The 15,069-nt window shown below is 40.0% G+C and overlaps 1 protein-coding gene across 3 annotated transcripts in view; it reads left to right on the top strand.

Annotated features, from left to right (window-relative positions):
* Positions 1-15,069, top strand: part of cspp1a (centrosome and spindle pole associated protein 1a) — a 192,648-nt gene that overhangs the window by 101,688 nt on the left and 75,891 nt on the right. For all 3 annotated transcript variants that reach the window (XM_078540372.1, XM_078540373.1, XM_078540371.1), the window contains 5 exons: positions 2,825-2,946; positions 7,704-7,815; positions 9,617-9,737; positions 12,337-12,484; positions 12,979-13,122. In XM_078540372.1, coding sequence (XP_078396498.1) covers positions 2,825-2,946; positions 7,704-7,815; positions 9,617-9,737; positions 12,337-12,484; positions 12,979-13,122 — 647 coding nt within the window. The remainder of the gene's footprint in view (positions 1-2,824; positions 2,947-7,703; positions 7,816-9,616; positions 9,738-12,336; positions 12,485-12,978; positions 13,123-15,069) is intronic.

Here is a 15,069-nt window from a genome sequence, read left to right as displayed (position 1 = left end):
TACTGTATAATTCCTGCCTGTATTAGACCTTCCAAAATGCATTACTTCGCATTTGTCCGGATTAAACTCCATCTGCCATTTCTCCGCCCAAGTCTCCAACTGATCTATATCCCGTTGTGTCCTTTGACAATCCTCTTCACTATCTGCAACTCCTCCAACCTTAGTGTCGTCTGCAAACTTACTAATTAGCCCAGTTACATTTTCCTCCAAATCATTTATATATACTACAAACAGCAAAGGTCCCAGCACTGATCCCTGCGGAACTCCACTAGTCACAGCTCTCCATTCAGAAAAGCACCCTTCCTCTGTCTTCTATGACCAAGCCAATTCTGTATCCATCCTGCCAGCTCACCTCTGATCCCGTGCGACTTTACCTTCTGTACCAGTCTGCCATGAGGGACCTTGTCAAAGGCCTTACTGAAATCCATGTATATAACATCCACTGCCCTTCCACCGTCGATCATCTTTGTCACTTCCTCGAAAAACTTGATCAAGTTAGTGAGACACGACCTCCCCTTCACAAAACCATGCTGCCTCTCACTAATATGCCCATTTGCTTCCAAATGGTAGTAAATCCTGTCACGAAGAATCTTCTCCAGTAAAGTAAGGCTCACCGGCCTGTAATTTCCTGGATTATCCCTGCTACCCTTCTTAAACAATGGAACAACATTGGCCATTCTCCAGTCCTCTGGGACCTCACCCGTAGCCTGTGTTAATGTTATTTAAAAATGAAGATAACACAATACTTTAAAAATGAATCAAGATTAGTCCATATTCGGTACAGACCTGATATGTTTTGAAGTCGAGGTGTCCGAAGTGAAGGCCTTGAGGTTGCAGAGTTGTCTCTGCAGTTACAATGGCTTCCACTGTTGAATTGCCAGAGGTTTCTTTAATACATGAGTTTAGTAGGTGGAATTGGGGTTTACAGGCAGGAGAGAAGGTTCCTTACTTCTGTTCTACAGGTGTGGCAGAGCTGTCTAGTTACTTTACAGCAGACCAGTAGCTGATTTTTCTCGGTTTCTCCCTGGACTGAAGTCTTTTCAAAATGGTTCTCTGTGGATCTGCTTTTCTCTTGCACTTTTCAGTGCTTTTTGCAGCTAAGGCAAGATGGGCACTATTATCATGTGACTTGTACAACAATGTCGAGTCATTTTCCATATTAGGCAAATGGGAATTCCATTACAATTATCCAAAGTCGTCTTACCTGCTGTAGTGATCAAAGGGTCAATGTTGTCCATACTTGACAGTGGTTTATCAGTTAGTGTCTTTGTGTTTGGAGGAAGAGCTATCAGCTGAATGAGCTTCTGGTTAGTCTTTTGGAACACTCATTGAATTTTAAATTTATATGTCTGAGGAATGCATCCTGGGCCCCTTTGGAGGTAAGAGAAAGATGATTGACATCCACACCTCTGTCTGGAAACCTGGAGCCATTTTGATAACAGTCTTTAAACTTGGTCCAAGGCTTTTTTTAAAATGTGATCTTTAGACAGTTTTTCTAAAAAATTATAATACCATAATTGTACACCATAATATAATCTACTTATTCGTATGGTACCCCTATTCCAACCTAAGACATAAATCCCATCTTCCTGAGTGGTGAACCACCATCTGCCTCACCTGAGATTGTGGTTAGGAAGGAGTTATTTGAGAGCTTTTCAGGTCCTGACCTTCATTGAGATATATAAAAATTCTGAAGGGGCTTGACGGTAAATGCTGGCAGGATGTTTCTCCAAGCTGGGGAGTCTAGAACTGGGGATCACAGTGTCAGAATAAGGGGTTAGCCATTGATATGGGTTGATATAAGGAGAAATTTGTTCACTTGGTGTTGTGAATCTTTGGAATTCTCTGCCTTCAGTCGTGGAATATATTGAAGATAAAGATTGACTGATTTTGGATACAAAGGAAATTGAGGGATGTAGGGATAGTGTGGGAAGGCGGAGTTGAGCCAGAAGATCAGCCATGATCCTATTTAGTGATGGAAGATGCTCAAAGGGACATAATGGTCTACTCCTCCTATTTATTTTTTATTTCTCATGTCACGTTGTTGAAGTAGTTACGTATGCAATTTTTCCACTGTGCTTGTAGTTGCATCTTTGTCAGCTAATTGTCAGTGATTAATTAAACCATTAAAGGATTCGGGTTACTACCCATGGAGGATAAAAACTCTCATGGACTAGTTGGGCCAAGCAACCTGTTTCTGTATTATACTTTTCATGTAATTTTATGTACTTCTCTACTGGAGGTTACATGTATCAAAAGATATTCTGACACTGTAATCCTTAGTTCTAGACTCCCCAGCTTGGAGAAACATCCTCCCAGCATTTACCCTTCAAAATTTTTATATATCTCAATGAAGATCAGGACCTGAAAAACTCAAATAACTCCCTCCTGACCATAAAGCTTGTGTTTAGCTTTCGAGGAGGGAATTTGATGTGGACTACAACTCAAGCACCTGAAACAAAGCATTGATTGAGCATTCTATATGGTTAAATAAATAGAGATATCAATGCCTCACAATGGGTAATTTGAACTGTAGTGCAATTTTGAAGCATAATAATGGTTACTTTGGTCAACTAGGTTGAGAGTTTTGCAAAAGCACAGTAATTAGTATTAGCACATTATTTTAACTTGCTTCTTACCCACTTTGTGTTTGAGTGGAAACTTGCAAAAATATACTTGGTGTTACTTTGCTGTTACTCCTCTAAGAACAAAAGTTGCTCTTAAATAGCAGTACCACTTAAAGAACTAATTAAAATGAGAATAATTCCAATTAAATACATTTTATATCAGGTAGAATTTGATGCAGGTATTTTTCTTATTGTAGGATCACAGTGATTCCTCCACCTCCTCCACCATCTGTGCTGACAGAACATTACCAAACACCTTATGATAATGCTTATTATTTTTATGGTGCTAGGAATCCTTTGGATCCAAACTTGGCATACTGTAAGTATACCATTACGTTTCATAAGCAAATTGGACTAAAGGAATATAAATTTTCTTCTTCATTGGGTGTTTTGTAGTAATCTAATTCGACAATATCAGTTTATTGTTACCCATGTTTACATACAATTGTGATATGTAAATGGAGAGTGAACTCCTGTACTTGAATTTTGTTTAAATATAATTCTGATATCTGTAGCAATTTTCAGTTGTAAGGAAGGTAAAATTGGAAAATGTTCTTGATAGTAAAAGCTAAATTCAGTTTAAGAACTGTATTCGCTCTTAAAAGGTAAATGGGCTGTTAGAATGTAATGTTTCAGTGATATCAATGCACTAAATTCATAAATCTAGTGAATACCTCAATAACTGTACTTGAAAAGAATCTTAGTATCCCTTTGATGTTAGTCTCAAAAAATATCTGTAAAACAATTGTTAATGGATCTATCAGCTGTAGTGTCATAACTTGTGATAACATTATACAGGTTGAGTATCCTTCATCCGCAAGTCCTAAACCCAAACACATCCAAAAACTGCACTTTGCACCTCATCGACCTTTAGCGTGAGGTGTCTGTGGCCCGAGCCAACACAAACCTCGCCAGCCGCACTCAGCCTTTAGCATGGGAAGTCTGTGATCTGAGCCAACACAAAACTAGCCGACACAAACCTAGCCGACATGAGCCTTCCTGATCGTACCCGACCTTTAGCATGGGAAATCTAGTTGTTTGTCTGCACTGTTTACCTTGTGAACCCTCTCCTACAAGCAGAATCACAGATGGTGCCATGGGTGGGAACTTATTACAGGCACCCTGTATTTATTATTCAGTGGTACATCTTACTTGTCCAGCCATTGTGTTTATTTTAGACTATAGCGAGCCTAGGCTTCGGCCATTGTAATATAAGTGGGCGTAGGCCTATATGCAGTATCCGAAAATCAAAATTATCTGAAATCTGAAACCCAGTTGGCCCCGAGGGTTATGGATAAAGGATACTCTTACCTGTACTGAATTATACTTTATAAACACTTAGTTCACCTCCTTATGCACGTTGAAGATTAGGGAACAATTAGAACCAGGTGGGGGGAGAGGAGGAGGAGTATTTAGGAAGAACAGAGTGAAGGAATGGCACAGGGTCAGGCATGTGTGGCAACGAATCTTGCTCTCATGTCCAGTAGGCAAGGGGAGATTTGATGGGGGGTGGCAGTTAACCTCCGGAAGGAGGATGTGTGGTGATCTGTTAGGTAACACTTATGTCTGCTTAACCTGTAATATTATCTCATCAGGTTTCAATTAAGCTTTCACTTCCATCTGAGAACCTAGATTTCCTTTTCGAGGAAGGGTTAGCTGCTCATCTTTTTGTGGCGTTTGTTATATTTGTCAGTAAGAGGATGGGCAAGATCTGCTCAATTTTATTTGCAGGACAGTTCGCAGATTACTAAGCAAAAGAGCATCATGATAAGTTCTAAAACAGGGCGCAGAAAGAATCTTGGCTCAGAAGATCAAGAAGTAGAATCAGTATGGGTGTAGGTTAGGAATAACAATGGTCTGAAAATCCTGATAGTAGCATTATATAGGCCCCCTAACAATATTTATCCCAATGGTTAAAGCATTAAACAAGAAATAATTGGAGCCTGTAATGATTATATAGACTGAGTATATCAAGTGGACAAAGGTAGTCTGGAAGATGTGTTTGTAGAATGCTTTTATGACGGCTGCCTAGAAAAATACTATAATCTTCCAAAGTTTTCTTGATTCTGAAACCATTCCTTTAGGTTGAAAAATTGTGCATGTCACTCGGCATTTAACAAGGCTGAAAGAGAAATATCAGGGGATTCAGAACAACTAGCCTAATATCTGTTGTCAAGAAATTAGTAGTCTATAATTAAATATAGGGTGGCTGAACCCCTCAAACTTTGAGAGACCCAGCATGGATTTGTAAAGAGTAGGCCATGCCTGATGAACCTGATTGAATTTTTTAAAGAGTGGACCAAAGCTATGGTCAAGGGAATGCCTATTATTATGGATAGGGGAGAGATAGTGGGATGCTTTCCCCTTTTCCACCTCTCAACTGACCAAAGGCAGCTGCATTTTAAAAGAAGAGTATTGTAACCCCACTGAGTGCTGTGACTGTTAAGAACAGACAACGACAGGGTTTTCTTTTCAGTTTTTAAAAAAGGATCAATGTTTATTAGTCAGCATCCAAAATGTATACACAGCAGCTCTGTCTCACACTCTCTCTCTCACACACACACACACGCACACCCCTTTCAAGATGAAGGCTTGAAATGTTGCAGGCCTGTGATTCCCTTTTTGGTCCTCTGAAAAAATAGACGTTTATGAAAATGGGTTTGCGGTGACTTACTGCTTGCAGGAGCAGGTTTCACTGGCTTCAGTGCAGTTGGGTTGGAGTCGAACCCTTGCAGTGAAAACCTGGTTTGGTTCCTCAAAAAGGTAGGCAAAGGCCAGCCAGAATTCTCTACTGCCTTTGCTGGTTTGGAATTCTTTTTTTTTCCCCCTGCTTCTGAAATGTGTCCTTTATCAAAAACCCGGTTTCTATCATGAGACCATAGTATCTGTTTTCATTGTCCTCTCAAATTGTCTCTGATGACCTGGCCACTGGCACACAGTAGTGTTTGTGTTTCACCCATTTACATGTTGTCACGACTCACTGGGGATAGTGCAGTGTAATATCAGGCCCCACTGTTCCCCGAGCCACGACAGATGTGAAAAGTTTGATCAAACCACCAGATTGCCCCAATTCTACCTAACTGTTTAATTTAGGTTAACAGAATACGAGCACCAGGTTTGTAAACTTAATAAGTAAATAACTGTTTATTGAACAAACTGTCATTAACCAGTGGCAAAATAAAGAAATATAAACTGCTAATTTCTAACTCTATAACTTAAACTCTACCCCTACTTAAACCCCTATACACACACAAAGAAGACACACAAAAGCATAGATTTTAAGGGTGGGATAAAACAGTTCAATAGCACCAATTCTGGAGTACAGGATTCGATGGGTTGATTTTGATCCATGTCTTCAAAATTCCTTTCAGTTCTTGTTGATGACACGAGGTGGTCTTCCAACTCTTTTTCAGTATTTAGTTTACTGGTTGAGCACTTGCCTTTCAATGTCTCTCAGTAATTTTTCCCCTTTGCCTCTTGACAGGGGTTTTCAGAGAGAGCCGGTTATAGAGATATGAGGAGAAAAAAGCCAGCTAGCTATTGTTGTAGGGTTACTGGAATCATACACACACAGGAGGGAGAGGTTTTAGGTCTTTTCCCTTCAGGCTAGGAGCTATTCTGCTGCACTGCCCTGACAGAAAAACTGGTCAGGAGCCAATTAAAACGTTGTTGTCAGGCAGCTCCCTGGTCCAGGACTCCTTTCCGGCACCATCCTGTCTTTCATGGCACACTCTGGTCCAGGATTGTAACTCCAACAGAAATAAAAAGATATGTTCCTTACAATGTGCTTACGATAGAATAGGATTCTTCTCACCCATTCTTTGGAATTCTACTCTTCAGTTGAGAAGCCTGCAAGTCCTTTGAGAGTTGGTTTCTGTAACTATTTGGATAATGGCAAGCATGAATTCACACAAAAGGCATATTGCATTTTAATGCTTTTAAATGAAATGTCCTGAAAGGTCATTTGCCTTTTAATGTCTTGCCCAGACAGGCAGGCCAGCTTCCAGGGCCTTGTGTAGTCCTATGTATATTGACAGAAAAGAAAAAGGTCACCTGACCGCTCAACTCCATTTTGATTCAAAAGCAGGATGTCTTTTCTCAATTTTGTTTTCAGGTAAAATGTTCATTTCAGATAAATCAGAGTCCATATTATGAGCATGACAGTATGAATGTTATTAATATGGACTTCCAGAAGATTTTTGATGAAATTCCTCAAAAGAGACTCATGGCTAAAGCCCTTGGAATTGAAGGGAAATTTGGACCTGGTTGGGAAAGTGGCTGAGTGATACGAGAATAAGAATAATGGTTAGATACTCTAATTGGTAGGATGTGATTTATGGCATCCTGAAAATATGTATTGAGATCACAACCATTCACTGTATTTACTAATTACTTGGGTGATGGGATAGAAAACCAAGTTTTAATAAGAATAAAAAGATGCACAGCATTGCAAGAAGTACAGATGGAAGCATTAAATTACAAAGAGATTAAGTGAATGAGCAGAACTGTAGCAAATGGATTTTCTTTAAAAGAAAATGTGCGCTTATCCCCTTTGACCTAAAAAGGATAGAACAGAGTACTTTCTAAATGGCGAAAAGGTAGAAACTGGAGCTCCAGAGAGGCTTGGGGGTCCAGGTGAGTAGCTCATTAAAATGTGATGAACAGGTACAGAAAATAATTTAATAGCTATTAGAATGCTTGCCATCATATCTAGAGGAATGAAATACGAGGGGGTTAAAGTCATGTTTCAGGTATATAAGGCCCTGGTTAAGCTATACCCGGAGTACTGGACACCACCCCTTGGAAAGATATGTTGATTTTGGAGGGAGTGCAATATCAGTTTGTCAGAATGATAACTGACCTCCAAGGAAACTTTGAAGATTGAGAGGTGATTTGATTGAAGTTTTCAAGATAGTAGGGGAACAGGGTAGGTGGGGAGAAACTATTTCCAGTTGAGTAGCCTATCTGATGCATGCTTTTTTAAAAAATTGTTTATTTATTTTAACTAATCCAGATCTTATATTTTGTTTAACCCTAAATATTATACTGAAACATTGTTTTTGCTTTATTGTATAGATGGCCCAGGAGTCATGGGAGTACAACCTATGCCCTTGGTCAACTCTCCCACTGGGCTGACTCACATACCAATGCAAGCCTATCCACAAGCTTCCTTCTTAGACCAAGCTTCGTAAGTTTTTATTTTCTATCATCCATTCTGTCTGAGTTAAACTGCAGCTTTGTAATGCATTGGAGCCTTTGTGATATGCCCTGTAATGACATGCCATACGTAGATTTGTATCTTGTAGTTTGCCATATGTTGTTGATGCTATTGGTGTCAAGCAAAAGCCACTGCTTCATGCAAGTTTTCTAGTATATCCTAAAATCTTGTTTCTGAGCATCGTTGGCACGGCTCTGAGACTAGGTTAACAGCTCCCTTTCTCCATTTTCGAGATGATGTCTTGTACAAGAAGATAATGGAAAAGGAAAATTGTTGAAATTATGGTCACGAGCAGTGTCATAGAGACCCCTCTTGTAAGCGTGGAGCCTCTTTTGATCGGGAAATGGTCTATCAGAAGACATTTATTTTCAAGTTTATACTCGCCAAAATAGGCTCAGGAGGATTCCCCTGATATTGCAGGGAAAGATAAAAAAAGAAAGAGCATTAGGATTGCTCATCTTTGTTTTTTTTAAGTTCTTTCATGGGGTTGTGGGCACTATTGGCAAAGCCAGCATTTATTGCTCATCCCTAATTTGCTTGAGAAGGGAACGGTGAGCTGACTTCTTGAACCACTGCAGTCCTTGTGGTGTAGGTATACCCACAGTGCTAGTAGGGAGGGAGCTCCAGGGTTTTGACCCAGTGACAATGAAGAAACGGCAATATAGTTCCAAGTCAGGGTGGTGTGCTGCTTGGAAGGCAGCTTGTAGGTGGTGGTGTTGCCATGCATCTGCTGCCCTTGTCCTTCTAGGTGTTAGAGGTTGCGGATTTAGAAGATACTGTCTTGGTGAGTTTGAACTGCCTTATCAATAGATTTCACCACAAGTTCAGCACTGGTAACTCTGAGGCCTCACTTCAGCTGTCCTTGCTAGGACCAAGAAAATTTCCACTCAAAACACCGTGCCCAACATTAGATTTGATTCTGTGATTGGACTAAATAATTTGCTAAATAATCCTTAGTGTGCTAAAAGTTATGCTGACAACCAATTTAAGATTGTCAGTTGGGCTTGCAGTGTGGTGCATTTGTGTCTACTGGAAGCTGCATCTATTAACACACACGGCCCTGTTCTTTGCTGAAAAAGAACAGAGCCCTGTGAAACATTGCGTCTATTTCAGCTAAACAAAATAAGTGATAGCCATTCGCTGGTTCATTCCTCAGGGCAATGCCTTGACCAGTCAGAGCCAAGCTGCTCGGTTTAAATTTCAAACAATGCTTGGCAGTTAACTGTCAGTTACCATTAACTGGTGCATTCTCTACGGCAACGCCTCTACGAATCAGAGTCCACTTGCCAACCAATCAGCACACTCTTCTCACACAGTATAAAGCTGTTGTTTCCCTGATATTGGTATTCTTATGATTGTCCTGATGAGTACAAGATGAAAAGCTTCGAGAAAAGTCTTTTTTCAGCAATACTCAGGTTCTGTATCACCAAATGATTATTTAAATCAAAAGTACTGTGACATAAGCAATATTTTAACAATAAGTCCTTTAAAATTAATATTAGCTGCTTAATTACTGCTGTTCATTGCAGTTGTATTGAATCTGGATGTCCAGTCTCCCACAGTGCGCAGTTCAGAAAAGTCATTTTGCTTTGATAGCCTGATAGGCCTGCAAATGTATATTGAATTGTAAAGTATGAAATTGTATATAAGGGGAAATTACCTTTTCAGAGTTGGCAACTGACAAGTTAGATATTGTCATCTTACAGTATTTTCATAGAAGCTTGCGAATTTAATAATCAAGCACAGCATTAAGCCTTAGTTTGTTTTGCAGAACAACAAAGCTACATGATGCCTCTAATGTCAGAAACCTAGGTGCTGGATTCCTGCCAGAACAAAAAACAGTTTTATCAAAAGAGAGTGCACAAAGTTACCAGGACTCTTTGAAAAAGCAGGTGAAGCTAGATATTTTATTCCATTTCTGCTCATTTATTTTGTCAATTTTCTGTCTAATTTAGTAAATTTTATTGTTTGGACAGCTTTTCCCTTTAAATTAAGATAATTGACAAAAGACACTAATATTTCTATTTAGATATTATCTTGCTAGCCAAAAATGGTACATTGCAATGGTTAAAAAAAACCTAACTTTCAAACTGTGGAATGTAACTTGAGAATTATTTCGAATGGCTTAATTCTTAATTCCATCAGAATTTCTATTGCACCTTTTAATGAATAAAAATTATTTCACAGAAAGGGGAAATTAAAATAATAGGGATAAAAGGACAGATACTGAGATATCAAAGTGGTAGGTCCAAAGGTAGGCAAAGTTAGATGAGGTTGCTGAGAAAAGGTGAAATGAGGCCATGGAAGAATTTTGATAATAAGTGTCAAATTTAATACTTTGGAGGAGTGGGAGCCAATAAACGTCAGTGAGGATGGGGTGGGGAGGGTGGAACCTGTGTGACTTAGAACAGGATGGGATATAAGTGGTTGCATTTTGAATCAATTTGATTCTTCCAAGTGTGCAAAAGCAATGATAAGGGTATTGGAGAAATGAAGGCATAAAGACAACAAAAGCATAGGTAAGAGTTTCTGCCAGTAAAATTCTTTTATTGTTAATGGATTCATCGTGTAACCCAGTATCAATTTCAACTTAGTAACATCATAGAAGAGTTTACTAGAACAATATGATCAAAGCAAATTTAAATGGAACAATATTGCTACTACATATGAAGCTTTAGATGGACAAATATATGGTCAACTTAAAATGAAACTTAAATGCTTTCAATAAAGTAAATTATTTTGATTTTAGGGGTAAAAGTGAGTTAGAGCAATGTGCAAATGCTGCCTAGAGTCTAGGAATATATATATTTCTTTGAGCGCTGAAAGGAAAGTCATTGGGGTGGAAATTAATATTGAGCGGGAGCATTCAAGGGACAGTATCGTATTTGGCACCTGTTGTATCTCCTGCTTAATACTTAGCACAAAGAAAGATGCAGCGGTTGTTGGAGGCCCATCATCTCAGATCCAGTTGATCACTGCAGGAGTTCCTCAGGGATATGTTCTAGGTCCTGTTATCATCAGTTGCTTCATTAATGACGTTCTGTCCAACATAAGGTCAGAAGTGGGGATATTTCAGTTGATTACATTCGAAGAAGTCCATGCCTGCATGTAGCAAGACCTGGACAACATTTAATCTTGGGCTAATAATTAGCAAGTAACATGCACGCCACACAAGTGCCAGGCAATGTCCATCCCCAACAAGAGAGAATCTAAACTTTTCCCCTTTCCATTTAATGGCATTACCATTGCTGAATCCCTCGCCATCAACATTCTGGGACTTAGCAGTGACCAGAAACTTAACTTGACCACCATACAAATACAATGGCTACAAGAGTAGGTCAGAGGCTGGGAATTCTGCAGCGAATGACTCACCTCCTCACTCTCCAAAGGCTGTCCATCATCTACAAGGTTCAAGTCAGTAGTGTGATGGAATAATTTCACTTGTTTGGATGAGTGTGGGCCCAGCAACACAAAATACACCATCCAGGGCAAAGCAGTCTGCCTATTTGGCACCTCGTCCACCATCTTAAACAGCCATTCCTTCCAACATTGGTGCACAATGGCAGCAGTGTGCACCATGTAAATGATGCGCTGCAGCAACTTGTCCAGCCACCTTTTGACAGCTGTGACCTCTACCACCTAGAAAGACTAGGTCAGTAGAACAACATGACCTGCAGGTTCTCTTCCAAGTCGCACACCATCCTGACTTGGAAATTTATCGCCATTCCTTCACCATCGCTGGATCTGAAACTTGCAACACCCTTCCTAACAGCCCTGTGGGTATACCTACACCACATGGAGTGTAGCTGTTTAATAAGGCAGTTCACCATCACCTTCCAAAGGGCGATTGAAATGGGCAAAAGATGCTGGCCTTGCAGTGACACTCACATACCAGGGACTAATAAAAAAAATTACATTCAATGACTGAGTTTAGCCTATATGATATTAGCTGACACCATGTGCCTTCTGGAAAGGAAATGAATGCAACTTTCAATTGTGAAATTTTATGGTAAAGGGACAATTGTTAATCCTGTGGCATGCTATTCCTGTTGGCAGCATGCATAAAGATGTTCACAGGATACATGCCTGCCATTGGAAACTGTTTTGAGCTTAAGTAAAGAATTGGGAGAAAGCCTGAATTGTAATAAGTACCCTACTGACAAAAACAAATCCAAGCTGACACCATTGAAAATGTTTGTTTTTAAAAATTATAATATATGGTTCACAATGTTGCATAAAGCAGTAGCGCATTTGGTTTGTTTCTAAGAGTGAAGCTTAATCACTTTATGACATTACCAAATGTTTTGTGGGTCTATTTATGTAATATGTACAGTTTCTTTATGGCTATCCCTAACTTATGATTCAGATATTTGCCTAAGTATTTTCATAATTGCAAGTTTCACAACATGCTGTTCCTGTTTGTACTCTGCTTTAGCTAATTTTTAAAATTAAGACCAGACAATTACTTAGCTACTTGATGTCTTCATACAGATGCAAGAAAGGGAAGAGATGAAGAGAAAAGAAAAGGAAGAAAAGGAGAGATACGATGCAAAACTTGAAGAGGAAATGAGAATTTACAATCCATGGGGAAGAGGAGGAGGTGGTGCACCTCTCAGGGATGCAGAAGGAAATCTGCTAAGTACGATTTTTAATATTTTTTGATACAATTTTGTGCTGTACAAGCTAAGGCATATAATTGTGATGCATCAATATACTTGGCCATTTTATATACATGTGCCAGCATTGACCAGTCTTAAGTCGGGTATAGCTTAAATCGAAATGAGAATGAAGTTGCCTGTAGTTTGTCCAATAACATGCCTTAACCTCAATAGGAGAAGAATTCTGCATAATTTTGAATTCCAGCAACATGTTGCTCTGAGTGAGGCTGCCTAATTAAATAGCATTTTTGCTGAATTATATACAAATGTGTAGGCTTGCACCCATGAAAAAATGGGGTAAAGCTTCCCATTTGTATTTTATATAACTGAATAGAGGCTTTTATTCCACCAGGTTGGTCTGGATTTAACTCCAGATTCAAGAGGTGAAATTAGAGAACTCCATCATTAATCCATCAATTGTGTTTTACTCTGTTCTAAAATGCATTTATTGTTCATGTTTGATGTTACCATGCAGCTGATCTGAAGAAAATGCATAAACAGAATGAAGATGCCTACAGGGACTATCCTCATCAAGGAAATCAGGATTCCAGAGCTGTGGGATCTCTTAATCTGAATTTAGCCAGGCCAGATGCTAATGCTCCTCAAGAGAAAACCCAAGGTAATTTCATTTGCTAATAAATATTGAAAACAAATGTGAATGTAAGAGATTCACATGCTGTGGTATGGATAACTCCCTTTTTAATTCCCAAATATTGTCTATCTCTATTCTATTGTGTTGGTACCAACTGTCTTCGGGGAATGGCAAAAGGAAGCTTTACTTTTAAGGTTTTTTGGTGTCATTACTTTGAGGGGTCTCCCTGTCATTCCCGCTTTCAACTGCATCCCGAGAGCATTGGTTGTGTAACAGTGTCTGATTTATTTTATTTTGCCATATCTTTAAGATCAGATTCCAGCACTGTATGCATTAATTAACTTTCAACAAACATCATTAAAATGGATTATCTAGTCATTTATCTTGCAACTGATTGAGACCTTGCTGTGCGCCAATTGGCTGCCCTTTTGCCTAAAATTGCAAGAGTGACTACACATCAAAAGTGTGTTTTTGGCTGTGAAATGCATTGGGATATCCTGAGGTCATGAAAGGCAGAATATAAATTCAAGTTCTTCTTCTCTCTTGTGCTCCTGAGCCCGCGCCTGCCCTCCCCAGCTCACTCACGCCCATGCCTTCATATCAGCACTGTGGGTGAACTTGCACAAGGTGGATTACAGCATTTCAAGAAGGTAGCTCACTACCACCTTGAGGGTAATTCACTCCACGTGTTATCAAAAAATGGCTGAAGGCACTGGATACTGCAAAGGCTTTCGGCCTTGACCGTTAAGTACTGAAGGCAGAAAAAGGAGTGCCTCTTTCTCCGTCTGCATCAAATTCCCACATGAACCGAATTCCAGACAACGCACTTTAGGCATCATTTCCTCTCCATGCATCTCAACAATGCTATTGAATGTCATGGAGAGGTGGTTAGCCCTCCTATTGGAGATCATTCACACACAGCACTTGTGTAGCGCAAGTGTTACTGGTCACTTGGCAGCCTGAGCCTGGATGCTGTCCAGGCCTTGTTGCATGCAAATATGGCTGCTTCTTTGCGTTTTTCATATCCTTTCAAGGGATTTGGGTATAGCTGGCTAGGCCGGATTTTCCAGCAATAGTACTGAAGACTTCGGCTTCAGAACTAGCTCTGCCCCTAGCTAAGCAGTTCCAGCACAACTACAACACTGACGAAGTGGAAAATTGCCCAGGTATGTCCTGTCCTCAAAAAGTAGGACAAAGCCACCCTAGCCAATTGCCACCCTGTCAGTTTACTCTCGATCATCAGCAAAGTGGTGGAAGGTATCGTCGACAGTGCTGTCAACTGGCCCTTACTCGCAATAACCTGCTCACTGACTCTCATTACAGCCTTGGTCCAAACATGGACAAAAGAGCTGGACTCCAGAGGTGAGGTGAGAGTGACTGCCCTTGACATCAAGGCAGCATTTGGCCAAGTGTGGCATCAAGGAGCCCTAGCAAAACTGAAGTCAATGGGACAAAAGGGGAAAACTCTCCACTGATTGGAGTTATAAAGGATGGATAGAGGGCCAGTGATAGGTGACATCTTTTGGCACTCTCCACCTATCACTGGCCCTCTATCCAGCTCTACTTGTCCCACCCTCCCTTAAACCAGCTTATATTTCACCTCTCTTCTATTTTTCCTTAGTTCTGTTGAAGAGTCATACGGACTCAAAACGTTAACTGTATCCCTCTCTGCAGATGCTGTCAGACCTGCTGAATTTTTCCAGGTATTTTTATTTTTGTTTTTGCTTTGGCCAGTAACATTTGCACTACACACGTGCTGTGTGATTATGATCTCCAATAAGAAGGCTAACCACCTCCATGACATTCGAGAGGAAGTGATGCCCGAGAGAGTCTAATGGTCGGGTTGTATTTGTCCTGCTTGAGCCTCCAAGGAGGCTCCACAAATATCCCCATGCTCAATGATGGTGGAGCCCAGCATATCAGTGCAAAAGATAAAGCTGAAGCATTTGCAACAATATCCAGCCAGAAGTGCTA

The sequence above is a fragment of the Cetorhinus maximus genome, chromosome 4 (assembly GCF_964194155.1).
Source record: "Cetorhinus maximus chromosome 4, sCetMax3.hap1.1, whole genome shotgun sequence".
In the NCBI taxonomy this organism is placed as follows: Eukaryota; Metazoa; Chordata; class Chondrichthyes; order Lamniformes; family Cetorhinidae; genus Cetorhinus; species Cetorhinus maximus.
Note: the sequence above shows the minus strand (reverse complement) of the source record. Positions and strands in the feature narration are given on the sequence as shown.